General features: G+C 45.7%; 1 protein-coding gene across 1 annotated transcript in view; it reads left to right on the top strand.

Moving 5' to 3' along the window:
• Positions 1–411: 411 nt before the first annotated feature.
• The window catches only part of DOK5 (docking protein 5), a 123,895-nt gene continuing 105,924 nt past the window's right edge, over positions 412–18,382 (top strand). Inside the window, exon 1 of the mRNA XM_012927208.3 lies at positions 412–901. Within this exon, the coding sequence (XP_012782662.2) occupies positions 836–901 (66 nt within the window). The 5' untranslated portion in view covers positions 412–835. The remainder of the gene's footprint in view (positions 902–18,382) is intronic.

Below are 18,382 nucleotides of genomic sequence, written 5' to 3'. Positions count from 1 at the left end.
AGCACCTGTCCGAGAAACGCAGGATCCAAGAGGGAAAAATGTGGCAAAGCCTTACTTCGAAGGGCGGGACCCTACGTGAAGGAAACCGGAGGAGGCAGTGACACCGTCCCGCTCTTAGTTTGCCAAGGTCAAGGCACATCAGGGCAACATCACCTTCTGGGGTGGCGCACAGAAATTCAGCCCTGGGAGAGGCTTGAAAGGCGGCAGCTGGAAACAAGTGAAATTTCCTCCCCTCCAGAAATAAGCCTCGAGAGCTTCACCTCGGCAGGCTGTGGGCGAGGCCTGGGGGCGAGCTGGGTCCCACCCTGAGGCTGAAGCCAGGGCGGGATCTGAAGGGGAAGCCAACGGGCGGGAGGGGAAGGTGGGCGGGCAGAGAGAGGAGGAGGGCCGAGCGCCATCCAGTGCGTCTGCTCCAGGGTGGCCGCGGCGCGGCGCAGGGACCCGCGCGGCTCCTCCTCGGCGCCCCCTCCCCCTGCCGTCACCTTCCTCTCCCGCTCCTCCTCCTTCTCCACGGGGATAGAGGCAAGCCTGGATCTCTTAGCAGCCGCCGTTCCTCCTCCTGGCAGGCTAACGAGTCAGCTGACGCCGGCGCTCCAGCCTCGCCTCCTCGCGCCGCGCGCTCTGCGCTCCCTGTAGTGGCTGCAAACCGGCTGCCCACTTCCAGGATTTGGGGAGCAGAGAAAGTGATGTGCGCCTTATAAAGCCTCAGCGAGCCGCAGCCGAAGCAGCTTCACCTGCTCAACTTTCTCCCCAACCCCCTTCCTTCTGTTGACCCTGCCCTCAACCCTCCCTAAAGCCACCTAGGGTGCGTGTGCCTGAGTACTGGCTGTCTGGGATGGCTTCCAATTTTAATGACATAGTGAAGCAAGGGTACGTGAGGATTCGGAGCAGGCGCCTAGGGGTAAGTATTGATTCTTTCCGTTTTTCATCTTCACCGGATCAATGATCTTTATCCTTAGCCCGCGTCCCAGGAGGTCCTGGCCACTCGCTGCTCAATTGCATTGTGGTTTTCTCCGCCGAAACCGACTCTCCCGGAGCTGGCACTGTCTGGCAGGCGTCTGGCTGTGTAATGGATCTATCTTTATCTCTCGGATGACTTGGCTTTCCGTTGGTGGCCGTGTGTCGGCTTCAGTGGCCACTGGTGCCCATCCAGTAGGAATAAATATTTCTCGGTAGCCATGGGAGTTGGAGCTAAGAAACTGGGCGGAGGGCGCTGCACCTGCCGGCAGCCCCTTGGTGCCCCTCTTTCCCCATCTTTGTCGCCAACTTAACTTTTCCAGGGTATGGATCGCCTGGTTGAGGAAGGGGCACGTGCTCTTGGTGGGAAGTAGGTCAGTGACCCCATGACCCCGGGGGAGAGATTGGTGCCTAGAGAGTGCTCTCTAGGCAGGACGCGTGGTCGTGTCCCAAGTGTTGGCAGAGGGGGAAACAGGAGGCCCTATGCAGGGCCAATCTCTGCTAGATGCCTGAATCTCAATTTCTCCTTGTGCTTAGCCAGGGTGGAAAACACACTGGAGTCTCCCTGGAAGATGAGTTAGTGCGGATCAGGGATACGTAGGAACCCGAGAGCGCGCGTCCTGTGTGTTACGAAAGCATGAATGAGTCTGAAGGTGCAAGTGTGGACTAGGGTGGCTTCCGCCTCACCTGTCTTGGTGGTGGTGGTGACTTGGAGAGAACCTGTTCTGCTTGCTTCTCCTAGGGCTTGAGTGAGGGAACCGGAATTCTTGAGGGTGGGGGAGGTGCTGGCGTGATTTTTCTTTTATTTTTAAAATTGGGGACTGCCTGTTTGCCTTGGGGGCAGGTATCCCTGCTGTTGCTGTTGCTGGAGCAAGGGGCTGGGTGAGGTGGGTGGGAGAGTAAAGTTTGCTTCAGCAAGGCTGGAAGGAGTCATCCTACTGTCTGTGATGATGTACAGGGGTCCCCTGCAGGGGCAGGGCACACCGAGCATCTTTCTCTAGCAGTATGTGGTGTTTGGCTTTTTTCACTTGGGCTTTGAACTTTGCTTTTGTGTTTGATAATTTTACTGAAAATTGAAAACAATTTTCACAGTACAAAATTGAGCAGATTTGAGTCCCTCACTCCTGGTTACTCTTAGCAATCATGTCCCATGTCATTGTGGATGTATAAATGTATAACTAAGGAGAAATGAAACAGACCTAACCAGCTCTGTCAGCGTTTTCTTGATTTTTCTTTTCTGATCTGCAAATATTTTCATTTGAGAGGGCAACCAGTGTTGGGATTCTTGACCATGCAACCGCCATACATATTAGGCAAGAAATTGTAGGGCCTTCTTATTTTTGATAACCAATGTCCTGGCTAACTATTACAATTTTAAAGAGAGCATTAAAATATTCCAATGTTAGATTTATTTCATCTGCCAATTGAAAGAATTGGTAGTGGACATTCATTCTGTGTTAAAGAGCATTCCAATAGCAAGAATACATGCATTATTAATGATACAGTATGAATAATTCATAAGAATCAGAGTTTGGGCCAAATTGCAACACATGGTGATTCATTGCAAAGACTGGTTGCCATGACTTTCTAGTTGATCGTAATTGACATTATTTTCTCTATATTATTACATTAACACAGTGTAGTCCTAAGTGTTTGTCAACATTTATGGACAAATATTTAAAACAGAAGGAGATGAAATATCATTCAGTCTAGATCCAGTTTATATTTTGTAGCATTTCAGAAGCCAGTAAACAGTGTATTTTCTTAAGATATATTCATTTGTCTGTGTTGACACCCAAATAGATTTCAGAATATTCAATGAATTATGCTTATTGCTTATGGAGAGGTAAGGTCAAATATAATAAAATGAATCTGGTCTTATTATTTGTTAACTGGTTTACTGCTGGTTAACTTTTTAAAATGTCATAAAACATAATTTTTAGAGTGGGCTGAGTATATATTTGTCAAAGCACTATATAAAGTTCCAATGGAATCTGCATTAATGGAGAAGGGCATTTCTAGAAAGTGGCGTAAGGACCTGGTGTCCAAAATCAGGGATGTTAGTGATATTAATCTGGGCTGCATGTAGCCTAGAGGGGCATTCAACAGGTGTGTTCTAGAAAAGTCTGTAAGTCTCCAGAGGAGAGCCCTGTGTGAGAGGAAGGCACAGAGTGGGACTTAGTAGGTACGGGTTGAAATAGGCTTTGGACTCCAAGGGAGTGCCTGACCGGCAAGTCATAATCCTCATTATGAACTAGTAGGACAATGGTTTTATTAATGGCATCCAGACAAGCATCTGTGGATTATCACCATCTTTGGGAGGGTTTATAATTAAACCAGAAAACAAGATGTTAGAGTAAGCAGCTGTTGTGCCGGGGAATGCTCCCTCAGGTTTGAAAAAAGAGGAGCAAGAGGACCTTCTGCGTCCATTACTTGTTAGTGCCATGGCCCTTGGCTTTTTCTTGGTCTCAGTTTTCTAGTCTGTACAATGAACACGATTTAACGCTGTTCCTCAGAATGTTTATAGAATGTTGATTGGTTTATTGTTTTATTTGGTAAACTCAAATATGAGTTAGAATTGATGGAGCGATCTAGAGATCAATTTCTTATTTTGTATCATTTCTTATTTTGGAAGTGTGTATCTAAAGGCAAAAAATGTTTAAGAAGCTCTGTTTTTTTGCTTAGATGACTCATCTACAAATTAGTATATTTTGCTGTGGTTTATGATTTTTCTGTTGAAAGAAAGCATTCCTTCAATCTGAAAAATCAGTTGCTCGTTTACTTTTATGTGAAAGGGCAGAGAGGTGGGCAGATCTTCCATCCTCTTCGTCATTTCTCAGGTGCCCACACCATCAGTGTGGGGCCAGCCTCAAGCCAGGATCTCAGTGTGGGTCCCCCAGACACTGATAGGGACCCTTAAGCACCCCAGCCATCACCGGCTGCCTGCCATGGGGCACATCAGCATGGAGCTGGGCCAGAAGTGGAGAAGCCAGGACTTGATCTAGACACTCTGCTAAGGTATGCAGGCATTCCTAATGGCAGCTTAGCTGCAGCTCCATGCCTGTCCCAAAGCAGAAAGCTTTATAAGAACATCTCTGTCCACCCGGGGTGGAGGTAGGTAGATACCTTTAATTGATATCCTGAACTGTTTAGTTAATTTTTTTTAAACAGAAAGGGTGCATTTTCTTTTTTTTTTATTAAAGATTTATTTTTATTACAAAGTCAGATATACAGAGAGGAGGAGAGACAGAGAGGAAGATCTTCCGTCCGATGATTCACTCCCCAAGTGAGCGCAATGGCTGGTGCTGCCCCGATCCGGAGCCAGGAGCCAGGAACCAGGAACCAGGAGCCAGGAACCTCTTCCAGGTCTCCCGCACGGGTGCAGGGTCCCAAAGCTTTGGGCTGTCCTCAACTGCTTTCCCAGGCCACAAGCAGGGAGCTGGATGGGAAGTGGGGCTGCCGGGATTAGAACCGGCGCCCATATGGGATCCCAGCGTGTTCAAGGCAAGGACTTCAGCCACTAGGCCACACCGCCGGGCCCAGAACTGTTTAGTGATTAAACAACCAGATATGTACAGACTCTTTGTAGACTTGAAAAAGCTTGATGAAATTTTATTCCTTTAACTCAGAAGGTTTAGTAACTTTTTCTCCACATTCCATGATCCCATTGGCTTACAGAGCTCTGAGACCGCGCTCTGGGTGCAGTGTCTGGAGGGGAATAGCAGTGTTACTACTTGGGGGTCCTGGCTTGGGGAGGACAGGAACTATTTATAGTCATCTGATGCATCTACCAGAGGCACTAGCAATTTCTTCTTAGATGAGCAGTGAATCAAGCAATTTGCACATCACTCACCTACTGAATGTGTGATTTGATGACATCATGTGGGGGGGGACATTTTGCATCAGTAATTGCCATGGGGGATGGGTGTTTGGCCTAGTGGTTAAGATGCCAGCATTCCATATGGAGAGCCTGGGTTCAGTCTCCAGCTGCACCGTGGCTCCTGACTTCCACTTCCTGCCAATGCAGACCCTGGCTGGCAGCGGTGATGGCTCAAGGAATGGTTGCCATCTTCTTGGGAGATGTGGATTGAGTTTTTAGCTCCTGGCCTCAGCCAAGCCCCAGCTGTCATCACTGTAGGTGTTTACAGAGTGAACCAGAAGATGTGTAATCTCCCCTTACTCCTCTCTCTGTCTTATTCTTCTCTGTCTCTCAAACAATTTTTCAAATTTTGAAAACTTATCAAGGTTTATTCTGTTTTCTTTGTCTGCAGTTAGTTCCTCCATTACTTGTCATTGCTAATTTGTTAAATGTTTGTTTAAAAGGTAGAGTGATGCTGGTTCACTTCCCAGATGCCTGCAGCGAGGGCCGTGCTAGACCAAAGCCACATGGTCCCCAAATCCATCCAGGTCTCTGCAATGAGTGGGAGTGACACAGCATTCCCAGCCGCCTGATCAGGAAGCTGATTTGGAAACAGAGCAGCTGGGGCTTGAACTGGCTCTCTAATGTGGGACGCGGTCATCCCAAGGACTGACTTACCCTGCTGCGTTGCAGTGCCCTCCCCTAGTCATTCGTGTTTAAATCATTCTTCTCTGCTCTACCAAGATGGTATGAGCTTGGACCTCTCTGAACTACTCAGTAACATTCTCTGATTACCCCATATCTGGGCCAGCTTCTAATGGAATCTCAAACTTTGTGCATCTGATGTTGACGGCTTCAGTTCCCCACCACTCAACCCCCAGGGTCCTCTCAACCCCAGCCACCAGTTGTCTCAGCATTTTAGTCGCCCAGCTAAATGCTAACTGAGAAAACCAGCACTCAAGCTTGGTGTCATCCTCTCTTCTCCTGTATCTCACTCCACAACCAACCCATCAGGAAACCTTTTGGCAGGGGCAGGGAATGTGTGGTGCATGGCCCAAAAGATCATTTGGTTTTGCCCAGCACAGAGTGAGCACTTACTGAAGATTTGTTGAGCGAAGGAGTGGATGAATGACTCCATCACCACGTAATGGTTTGAGAATTTAGGCTTGGGCATAAGACTACGTTAAAATCCCATCTCACTAACTGATTATGTGACTTTTGGGCTGGTTATTTATGTATAAGCCTCAACCTTCTGTGGAAATGGAAACACTGTTGATACCCACCTAATAGATGATCATCACGAAGGACTTAACACAGTGTTCGGTGCAATGCGAATCCAATTAATGTTTATTTCTGCTCTCCGGCTCCTGCTACTATCACTGTCAGAGGCTGATGATACTTAGGGGTTATTGTTTTCAAAGCTTATACAACAACAGCTCTCATCCTCAAAGAACTTGTGGTTCAGTTAGGAAAACAAACTTACCATCCATGAAGTAATGAGTGCACTAGCACAAATACTGCTTCCCTCTCATTGCTGTTCAGGAGTAGTCTCCTTTATAAGCTTTTTCACCATCTCTGTGTAAATGCCAGCAGTGCCAAGTAAGAAGTGGAGGTCCAAACTGAGTGCAGTCACTGGGTGGGGAGATGTTGCTGTGCATCGGGGACCTTTCTTGGGCAGCAGAGAACAGGTTTGGAGGACTGGTCAGTTATTGGCCAGGTTTTCAGAGCAAGAGTTTGCTCACTCCTCCTTTCCCTGTCTCCCCCATCCATAGGTCAGAGTTTTTAATATTTCATTCAGAATGTTTAGACTTAGCCATTCAGGAATCAATGTATTTTTTATAGTCCCTTGGCCAGGTTATGATAAATCCTAATATGAAAATCATAGAATCTTCTCATCCTTTACCATTGTTAGCAAAGTTTATGGACGTATGTTCATGGACGTGCAGACAGTAAGCTGTATGGACCCATTTAATGATATACTTCGCCAGTTGTGAATTGCAAGGCCAGACAGATGCCTATACACACTCACAAGCCAGGACTGGCTGGTGCATCAGCTCCGAGGGAATCAGCCTCACTGGTGTATTTTCCATGTCAAGAAGTGCTTTCCAGCTAATATTTTGGTCATCTTTATGCATTTGTCCATGTGGACAATATAATTAATTATGCATGAAGCCAACCTTTAATCATCATCTCCCAAATTAATTTAAGCAATCGATGGCCAATTTAGTGGCATTGTATGTAGACATAAACCAAATTACCACTGTGATGATTCCTGCCACATCTGCTAGTGAGTTTTTAATCATATTCACTAGAGGACCAGAAATTTTATTTTTAACAACTTTACAAATTTTGCAAAGAATTGTTCTGTCTGGAATTAGAGGGATCTGTTTGTTTTCGTTACCTTAGCATTCATTGAGCATGTACGGGTGCCCGTGAGTGGGAAGCTCAGCGTAAAGCTCCGTAAAGAAGGCAGTTGTTGACTTGTACCAACAGGGCGTCTCTGTGAGCGTGGCGACAGTGCTGACATGGAGAGCTCGCTTGCATCTTTCCCTGTTCCGCGGTGTGAAGTGACAAAGGCCGCATTTGGTTTCCTTTCTTTGCCTTCATTTAGATTCACAGTAACCTTCCTTTTTCCTTCATTCCTTTGTTAAACTTATTATCAAATGTGTCTCTAAAGAACTTGTTCACCATTTTCCCAACCGTGGTGCTTAGCTGCTAAGAACTTCACTTTTGGGGACTCAGTGTGGTAGCCTAGCAGCTAAAGTCCTCGCTTTGCACAGGCGTTGGGATCCCATATGGGCATTGGTTCAAATCCCAGAGGCTCTGCTTCCCACCCAGCTCCCTACTTGTGGCCTGGTAAAGCAGTCGAGGACGGCCCAAGGCCTTGGGACCCTGCACCCGTGTGGGAGACCTGGAGGAGGTTCCTGGCTCCTGGCTTTGGATTGGAGCAGCTCCAGCTGTTGCAGCTGCTTGGGGAGTGAATCATCAGATGGAAGATCTTCTGTGTCTCTCCTCCTCTCTGCATATATGACTTTCCAATAAAAATTTAAAAAATAATAATTAAATCTTTAAAAAAAACCTTGAGATTTTGGCCATGTTACACATCTCTACATGGTTGAGTTGGTTTGGAATCCACGCAGCACTCCTTTATGGAGCTTTGAGATAATTTCACGTGCTCCCCCTCTGTTACACCCCACGGTAAGATCTTCCCCTCTCACCCACGGGTGAAGAAATCCTCAGAAGTAGGACTTCTGCACAGTAGTCACATGTGGACCTTGAGAAAAGCTGATTGACGGATGTGCACAGCTGTGTAGGAGAGCCCATTTCCTCTCGTCCCGTCACACCGGGCTTGGACAGCTTGTCAGTGTTTTGCCCAAGAAAGATGAAAAATGGACTCATTTGTGTATAATGTTTCTCAAGTATAATACTGGCTTATGGGCCACTTTACAATTAGAACATTTTTTCAGTGTTGTTATCTTTTCCCCTTAAGAGTGATATTTACTTGAAAAGTAGTTATTAAGTAAGCATTTAGCAGGATATAAATCCATGACTTATTTTTTCAGAAAAAGTATTCATGGGAAATGCTTGTATAGGAAGAAATTTAATATTCATTGGATTATGCTGTGATTTTTTTTTTCTCTGCCTATTGATAATGGACATTTTTAGGTAATTTCCATTTTGCTGTTTAAAGACTAAAGCAGTGGCAACCTTGGACACACCCTAAGATCGTATTTCAGGACAATCTGAAGGATGTCACTCTTGCAGAGTGGTGAATGTTCCATCTCCTTTGAAGCTGTTGAGGCAGGTACCCTGTGTCCAGGGTGTGGCGAATGTTTGTTGCAGTTCGTCCTACCCCAACGGGTGTGTCTACTTGTGTGTCTACAGGTACTTAACTCATAAAGAAATTGTTGCTTTTCGTTTCTTGGCTCCACATCTATACTGCTCATTGCAAATTGATCACCTAACAGACGAAACCTAATCCTGCATTTATCTGAAATTGTCCCATGCCTCTTACTCGCCTGTGTCTGCAGGCTAGCAAGGGTGCTAGGACATCCACCCTGTGCCAGCCTCACTTGGCATTTCACAACACCTTGCCCAGTGTCAGTGTACACATTATACACACCTGCCTTGGCAGCCAGGTTCTCTTTCCTGTGGCACTTCCCTTACGTGTGTCTTTTCCTTGACCTGGGAAGGTTTCCCCTTTGCTCTTAGAATTGCTTATTTCTGCTCATCCTGGTAAATCCCAGCTGGGACATCTCTGAGTTGGAGATGCTTCTCCTGACCCTATCCCAACCCCATGCAAGTCGTGGGAGAAATAATCACTTACCACACGTGAACATTCAGGCTTAAATTAACTGAAATAAAATCTTAAAGACTCCATGCCCTGGTCATGTGAAACACATTTTGCATAGCTGTAGAACCAGTGGTCATTAGTTATCATATTGAAGGACAAAGTTATAACATCTTTGTAGAGAATTCTGTTGAACTGTGTTGCCCTATATTGTTTCTTTAGAACTCTCATGGACATTTAAAAATGTGTGTGCTGAGAGAACCATTGCAATGATTTTAGCATCACTAGGCTGTGGCCTGCACGGGGCAAGGTTTATTTTTCATCTTTCTTTTTCCTTCATGGTAGACGTTCCCCATTCTTTGGTGAATGAGCTAGTAGATGAGTTAGTTAATTTAAGAATTCCTCTTGCCTCTTGGTGGTGTTACTGTTCTTAGTGTGTGGTGTAAGTTCTGGGCAAGGGCTGGATCTCCATACTTTTAATTATGTTCCCTTTTACCTCCCAGGTGGATACTTGAGCAAGACAGTACCTTCACATCCTCTTCAGGAATAAGTAACTGATGAGGTTTGATGTTCTAGTATCCCTTATCTGGCTGTGGAGAGGTGATGGTGACTGGCCTGTACGTTGCCTCCCTCCTTTTTCCAGACTGGCTCCTTGCTTCCCCAGTTGCTAAGAGTGTGGTTGACCTTAAGGTGGCTAGAACACCACCTTACCAAAAAGTGAGCCCCTTCCTGGGGACAGCCCATTCCCAAATGATTGCCCTAGTTTTGGCCAGGTGCACCTCCTCCAAGATCTCGAGAGGGAGTGAAAGGCATCAGGAGGCCTTCAGCTGCCCAGAGGCCTTGACCCAGGGAGCCCTCTCCAGGGAACATCCCACAGGCTCACCTGTTCCACAGCGTCTGCTTCCTGGGAAACTCAATGGGTGATAGCTTTTCATACAGTTGGAAACCTGCAGCCTGAACGCTTCCAAAAAGGGGCCCAGGACTGGGGGAATATGACTTGCTTCTTGGCCCCTGGTTTCCTCCCATAGATTACCCACTGTTCTAAAAACTTAAGCCATATAGTTTCTTCAACAGATTCATCTACTAAAAGAAAGAAGAAAGTAAGTAGTTTAATGCATTGAATTTGGACTGGGTAAATTATCAACTCGTGTGTGTGTGTGTGTGTGTCTGAGTGTGTGAAGGAAAACTTCAGATAAGTAGTAGGGGACAGTTCTATGCATACTGATTTGATTTATTTTGGTCAAAAGGCCTGATTACATACCCTCTTCTGAATATTGCCATGCACCATCATAAAAGAGGGATCCCCAGTGTCACCAGAGGACAAAAAGGCTGTTGTCAGTGGCTTGGACCCCTCTTTACTCCTGTCAGGACTTTTGACCAAATAATTCCATCACCTAGAGGACACATTTAATTTTTTTAAGATTTATTTATTTACTTATTTTATTACAAAGTCAGATATACAGAGAGGAGGAGAGACAGAGAGGAAGATCTTCTGTCCAATGGTTCACTCCCCAAGTGAGCGCAACGGCTGGTGCTGCCCCGATCCGGAGCCAGGAGCCAAGAACCTCCTCCAGATCTCCCACGTGGGTGCAGGGTCCCAAGGCTTTGGGCTGTCCTCGACTGCTTTCCCAGGCCACAAGCAGGGAGCTGGATGGGAAGTGGGGCTGCCGGGACCAGAACCGGCATCCATAGGGGATGCTGGTGCGCCACCGGGACCTACATTTGATTTTTTTCTCATCCTTGTTGACTCTTTATGCTTCTGTAATTTTCAGTGAAACATTTCTGTAATGGGTGAACTTGCAAAGCTGTGCTGACCAGCAGATGTGTCGAGATGGATTAGAGAATTAGAAGGAAGCATATTTACTAGGCTGCTGGTTGACCTCTTGAGACTGACAATGTAGAACTGGAAGTTCTTCATTATACAGAAATACATTTCTGAAGTTAAATTTACTTTAGAGAGAGAGACACAGGATCAAATGTGTGTGAAGGAGATTGGACATTTTATTGGAATTTAATTTTGAAGCCTAGTTTTTGAAGATAGTTGAATATTTCAAAGATGAGAAAAATCCTTTTGTTACATTAATTGCTGTAATATTAACTGGAAGACTAAGTCAGATTTCCACAAGGTGAGGTGCTGCATGAGTTCTAGGGAATTTGTAATCTTGATTTAAGATAGCTGTCAGACATACTGTTAGATTTTTTTTTTTTTCGTTTTTCTATCCCAAAGGTTTAAACCGAGAAAGGCATCGGTGCACTAGTTGGAGAAAAGGCCAGCAAGGAGAATATAGAGTTATTAAAAAATGTTTCTTTCTGTTCTTTGACCTAAAGAGGCATATAAGTGAAGATTATATTAAAGGATAGAATATGAAAAGAACAATGTTAGTTCAGGTTTGAAAATCAAGGAGAAAGGGGCCAGCATGAATCAACATTCCAAGTGCAGAGAGATCTGACAGGACGGCTGGTCCTTCGTAATGCGCATTCTGTTGCATCTGAGAATTCAGCCACCTGTAGACTGGAAAAAAAGTTGACGAAGGAGTGAGCTGAGCCTCCGCAGCCATTTTCCCTGTCAGTGTTCTATTGCCAACCAACGGGACCGTGGCTTATGCGGGGTGCCCCATCCGCGAGGAGGAACGGCATGGGCTATGTGCAAAGGCTGCATCTTTTTCTCCTACGACTTGAACGTCTGTAGGTTTGGGTAACGGGGTGGAGTTCTGGAACCAGTGCCCTCGGGTGAGGACCTTGGCTGCAATGGGCAGGATTCCTCTGACTCTGCTGAATGGGAGGTTCAGGCCGAGGGAGACTTCATGACTTCTTGAAGGCTCTAGCCATATACCTATGTCTTAAGGTATTTTTTTTTTTAATTGGAAAGTCAGATTTACTGAGTGAAGGAGAGACAGAGAAAGAGCTTCCATCTGCTGGTTCACTTCCCTAGTGGCTGCAATGGATGGAGCTGAACCGATCCAAGCCAAGGAGCCAGGAGCCTCTTCCGGGTCTTCCATGCGTACACTTTACAGCTGTAAAGGATCCCAAGACTTTGGACAATCCTTAACTGCTTTCCCAGGCCCCAGGCAGGGAGCTGGACGGGAAGAGCAGCTGCTGGGGCATGAACCTTTGCCCATGTGGGATCCCAGTGTGTGCAAGGCGAGGACTTTAGCTACTATGCTACTGCTTTGGGCCCTATGCCGTAAGTTTTGAACACCAGGCTTTATTTTTTAAAGTGTTATATTTGTTTGAGAAAAAAGACAGACTACTGTCTTCTGATTCACTTGTAGCTGCTGAGGCTGGACCAGGACCGGGAATACAATGGCAGGCTCCCACTTGGGCGGCAGGAACTCAACTACAATTCTGAGCAGTCAGAATTGTATCCTAGAGACTGCATCAGGATGAAACTGAATTAGATGTCAGAGCCAGACATGAAGCCAGGGACTGTGGAGAGTGTGTGCATCTTACCTACTAGGCTAGACGTGTACTCACCAACACCATCATTCCTTTTTTAAAATTTATATTATACCCATGATACATTTTATAGGCATAGGAGTTTTTTTCTATTTGTTTTTTATTTATATTACAGAAGCCATATTTTCAAGCTGTAAAGTTTATGACCTAGGGCTGAAGGCATAAACCTGTGAGAGGTGATAAACAGCTTTTTGCTACCTATTTACTTCAGTTTGGAGCCCATTACTTGATATTTTCGCATTCTAGTTCTTTTGGTTAAACGGCCTTAGCAAAAGCAGTCATGGTTCCTGTCTCCTAGAAATGTTGTGAGAACTAATTTTAAAAATCGCTGTAGTGAGTTTTGCTTGGAGAAGCAGACTGCGAGGCTGGTTGTCAGCCTGGTTCCATGAGCTGCTCGCACACCAGGAATGCTGGGATCTTCAAGCATCAGTGGATGAACACCACAAACCGGAAAGTGGGGAATGTGTGTTGTACCCTACCAGGGCTAACGGCGTTGTTAATTCATGGTGGCATAAAAGACTTGTATTCGGAGAACATGCAGGTTCTTCCCTCTTTCAACATTTATCTCCAAGTTCTTAAAGTATATACTTGTGTGGTTTGGGTAAAGGAAATTGTATGAGTTCAACAGTGCTGCTATAACAAAGGAGTGTAGGCTGGGTCATCAAGCGAGGGCAGGTGTCTGTATGTGCAGATACATTGTACGTCTGTTGTGGGTGATGAGGGCATAGACCCACATACTGTATGTGCAGATACATTGTACGTCTGTTGTGGGTGATGAGGGCATAGACCCACATACTGTATGTGCAGATACATTGTACGTCTGTTGTGGGTGATGAGGGCATAGACCCACATACTGTATGTGCAGATACACTGTACGTCTGTTGTGGGTGATGAGGGCATAGACCCACACATTGTATGTGCAGATACATTGTGCATCTGTTGTGGGTGATGAGGGTGTAGACCCACATACTGTATGTGCAGAAAGACCTGGTGCATGAAGGCTCCTGACCCTTTTTCCGGTGTATCTGTTGGGACCTTGGAGAGCGACACACTGGCTTCCTGCGCATGTAAATCTATGTGTTTGTCAGGAGTGGTAGTAAGGTGATGTTACTTTTGTGTCTTGGCATAATTATTGTGGCTTTGTCAAAGATTATGTAAGACATCAGGAAAATTGGGATGAAACTTAAGGTTCCTTTCACGGCCATTGTTAATGTTTTACTAAGTACACTGATAGCTCAGTTTTACCAACATCTCTCTCCTTGTTACAAATTAGAAGATTAAGTTGTCTCTTCACAGTCCGTATTGTGTTTGCCGAGGGAACAGTAGCAGTTCGAGTTATTCAGGGAGAGAAAGATGACATTTGGATATCCATGCTCTCACGTATTTAAATGTTGTTACTTGGGACAGAAAGAGGCTGTATTATGTTGAGTCATTGGGAAAAGGTAGTTGGGTCAGATTTTCAGAGTAAATCAAGCTGGTCTGGCATTGCAATTTATCTTGATAATTTGGGCACTTCCAGTTTGTGTGTTGCTGTAGGATGCTGTCTGCATGGGGATGTGCGGGATTCACAGTACTGAGTACGGTCTGCCCTGCTGTTTCCTATTCTGCTGTTGAGCCCATGTTGAGGAAATAGTGTGGAAGCGGGAGGTCTTTTTGATTCTAAAGGATTTCTGTACGTTAGGAAGATATAGGTGCACATCTGTTTAACAGTGTGAGGCAGACAAGAGCCTTGCTTCTGACTCTAAAGACTTTGTGATCAAGCACATTACTTGACCAAGTGGCAAAAACATTCATGGAAAATAGAACCAAAACGTTTATTTTGTTGCAAACTGTGTTTTTCAGATGCATGCGCGATTTTCTCATAGAACGCATTTTTCTATGTGCTTTATGAAGATTCCTTTCAGACATGAACTTCGATGTTTTTTTTTGCACCAGAATAACTTTGCCTTTAAATTCCATCGTCCACCAACTGTTTGAAGTGGCTCAGTGATCAAATCTGGGTTCGTGTTCAGGCTTCTGATTCATTTACAGTTGACGGAGTTAGAACGAGGAAGGAAGATGCAGTTTTCTTCGTATTGCTCGTTGTTGCATGTTTCTGTTTCCGATGCATTTAGTTTCAATATTAGTAATCAGACACACTAGGAGTCTCTTTTAGATCATATCTTGAAGTAGTTCAGCTAATTCTATGAAAGTGAGAAGAAACTTCAAAAAGCTGTGAATGAGGGAAAGAACCAAAAACTGGGTTGTAAGGAAACAAAGGCGAATGCCATGAAACTGACTTGCAGAAAACGAGAAGCGCAGAGTAGCTGAGACATTGAGGGCACTTGAGGGGCCTAGAAGCCCTTGGGAAAAACGACTTAAGCTACAATCCATAAATAAACCTTTAGAAGGATTTACCGCTAACGTCATCATCTCAGTATAATCAACTAAGCTTAAGTAACAGACACAAAGCATTGCTACAAATACACGTTATTCTTCTCCTATTTGTGGTGCTGGATTTTTCAAAGTTTACCTTTTAAGCAAATCCTGTAAATCTATTGATCCCATAAAATATTGTCATGTTAGTTTATCTTGTTCCAAATGAAATGCCTAAGATTTCATTTAGTTTCAGTTGTTATATATTTACATATCATATCCTACAGAAGTTTTATGTGTATTGTGTTATAAGCAATTCCCCAAATGAAAAATACATAGTCTGTAAAACCATGGTTCTGAAGCCTGGTATGACTAGGTACACAATTGCCTTGACAGCCACAACATTTAACTTGTTTCTCATTTACAAGCAGCACTCGGGCTTGTTGCGTGTCCGTGTTTTGGATTGTCTCCTAGGGATAGCTGTGATAATGAGGCCAGAGAGTTTGAGAATGCGTATGGCCCTGGTGTGTGTCATAGAGCAACTTTCCTGTGGGTCACAACTGTGCACATGGCTGCCAGCGGTGTGTGAGGGCACAAGGACCCGTTTTTAAGACTAGGAAACTGGCCGTATGGTAACATGGCATTTACTCTGCTGTCAACCTTGCTCTGGGCGTGGGGCTGGGCTCTGGATCCCAAACTAAGTGAGGACAGAAAATCCTCACTGCAGGCTTCCCATTGGGCTCTGGTCTTTACCATGGAAACAGTTGCAGTGTCCTGCAACTTCCACAGCCTGGGTCCTCTGTCTGTTCTTGAATTCAGTTAGGAATTTCATTACAAGCAGAGGAAATGAAATATGCGCTGTGCCATGGTGAGCCGTGCTGCCTTCAGCACGTTAGTCGCTCCTAGTACGTGTCCGAATGAACATCCTGATTTCATTTTTCTCCAGATTGAAAAAGTGACGCACTGTGTTGGAATTCTGGAATTTTCAACAGCTTCAGTAACTGCTTTGGATGCAGGGCTGGTGTTGTGGCACACGAGTTCAGATGCCACAGTGATGGCAGTGTTGTCCCAGCTTCCTACACACGCCTGGAAAGGCAGCAGCACAACACGTGCTCCTCTGGCACCCATGCGGGAGACCGGGGTGGAACTGCTGTCTCGTGGCTTCAGTGTGGCGCACAACTAGCCGTTGTGGGCATTGGGGGGTGAACCCTGCCTTTCCCCTTCTCTCTGCCACTCTGCCTTTCAAATAAATACATACATTTAAAAATGCTCCAATGAAGTGGCTTCTAATTGGTAGCAGTGGCGAGCATATTCAATGGTTTTGAGGCCCATGCCCTCTGTCAGTTGTGCTCCAGTCACTGGCATGCTGGGAAAGGTGGTAACAAGAAAGTGGATATTTTTTAGCCAGTCTGGCTATTTATGGTATGTATATGGCACTATCAGAAACCATGTTAACAGTAGACACCAATTTAATAACTATTACACAATTGGCTCCATCGTGTAGTTTGAAATATTTGATTGATGGATGCATGCATTGCACACGTTCATATACTGACTCAGTACCTTTTCATTGAGTATCTGTAATGTTTAGGACTAAGTTCTTAGGACTAGTGGAGATGGACAATAAAGCACAAAAAATGAAAACAGAAATGTGCTGTCACATTGTTGGCTGGCACGGCAGGCCAAAACAGGAAAAGGAGCAAAGGGGCGCTGGTGGGGTGTGTGTGAGCGGCGGTTGTGACCGGCGAGACCAGCCAACGCGCACTGGCCGGTGCTTGCGCAGTGACGCGCAGTGTGGGGGACCTTCCTCGGCCACGGTGAGAACACTGTGTTTTGTTCTCAGTGAGTGAGAAGTCACTGAATGGTGGTGAGCCAGGCAGTGGCTTCCTTTGATTCTGTTTTGAAGGAGCCGTGCTGGCTGCGGGCGCAGAGCCCAAGCTGGGAGTTCATCTGGCGACCGTGGCAGTCCTGGCGGCAGCTTCAGTGAGGTTATTACTGCGGAGTGCTGCGCCGCAGTCAGGCCCCGGAAACCCTGGGAAATAAAAACCAGGACTTGAGGAAGGACCTGGAGAAGGCGGGGCGCGAGGGGAGGCTTTTCTGCTTTGGTACTCAGTCTCTGTCAGCAGCAGGAGTGGCATTTCCACACGCTGAAATGTGGAACCAATGGAGATGGAGATTGTGGAGGAGCAAAGGGGAAGAGTCCAGAATTGAGCTAATTAATGTTGAGATGCCTGTAAGATGTCTAGGTAGCAGAGCAGCTGCCGACGACAGTCTGTGGCACATGTTAAACATTCAATAAATGTTAGCTCTTATTGTCACTGACGTCATGACTGGGGGCTTACTCCGTAAACCTTTCTGAGTACCTGCCACATGTTGAGAAATCCTAAAAACTGAGGTTTTTATGAGAACTCACTGCTTTAGGGCAATATGACTTTGGGGGAATCACACAGACTGCCTGGGTCCAAATCATGGTTTTCAAAAAAAAAAAAAAATTAGCCATCTACAGCCTACTTGTAGTCTGCCTCCTTGCCCTTGTCTGTGAAACAGGAATATCAGTGCTCAACATTGATATAAAGATGCTTTAAAATAATTGATTTGCAAGGTAGCACTGTGGTGTAGTAGGTAAGGAAACTGTGATGCCTGCTTCCCATATGGACGCTGGTCACGTCTCAGCTGCTCTGCTTCTGACGCAGCTTCCTGCTAATGGCCTGAGCAAAACAAGGAATACGACTCCGGTGTTCGGGTCCCATCCACCACGTGGTGGGAACTCCTGGGTCCTGGCTCCAGCCTGGCTCAGCACTGACCATTGCAGTCATCAGAGGCCTGGGGCATTGAACCAGTGGATGGAAGCTTTCTCTCCCTATAACTCTGACTTTAAAGAAGAAAACATTGAAAAAAAATTCATTGAGCACTCCCCTGTGCCGGCTGTTCGAATGCTGCTGAAGCTGTGGTGTGACTGAGAAGGAGATCCTGGCTTATGAAGGCCACGGCTGCTAGGGTGGGGAACGAGGCAAGCTGACTACAACGGCAACTTAAGGGGCAAAGTGCATCAAAAAGTAAAATTGAAATGCATTCTGGAGCAGTTCTGCTGGGCCCTTCCATGACAGGGATTCAACCAACTGCTGTTTGAAAATATTATGAAAAAATGTGTGTCTTTGCTGAACACACAGATGTTTTTCCCTTGTTGCTGTTGCATAGACAATACAGTAAGACAACATAGCCTTTACGTAATATCAGGCAGTGTGAGTCACCCAGCGATGACTTCCAGCACGCAGGAGGCAAGGGCGGGCTGTACACAGACTGCCACTGAGGGAGGGCGCTGTGGCATTGGGGGAGTTTGATATCTGCGGGGGGTCCTGCAACCAGACCTCCATGGGTGCTGGGGAATGACCACGTCTCTATATGATGGGATTCTGAGGGCGGGTTTTAAGCAAGAGACAGGGGTTTCTTACATTCTGGTAAGT

The sequence above is a fragment of the Ochotona princeps genome, chromosome 22 (assembly GCF_030435755.1).
Source record: "Ochotona princeps isolate mOchPri1 chromosome 22, mOchPri1.hap1, whole genome shotgun sequence".
Taxonomy (NCBI): domain Eukaryota; kingdom Metazoa; phylum Chordata; class Mammalia; order Lagomorpha; family Ochotonidae; genus Ochotona; species Ochotona princeps.
Note: the sequence above shows the minus strand (reverse complement) of the source record. Positions and strands in the feature narration are given on the sequence as shown.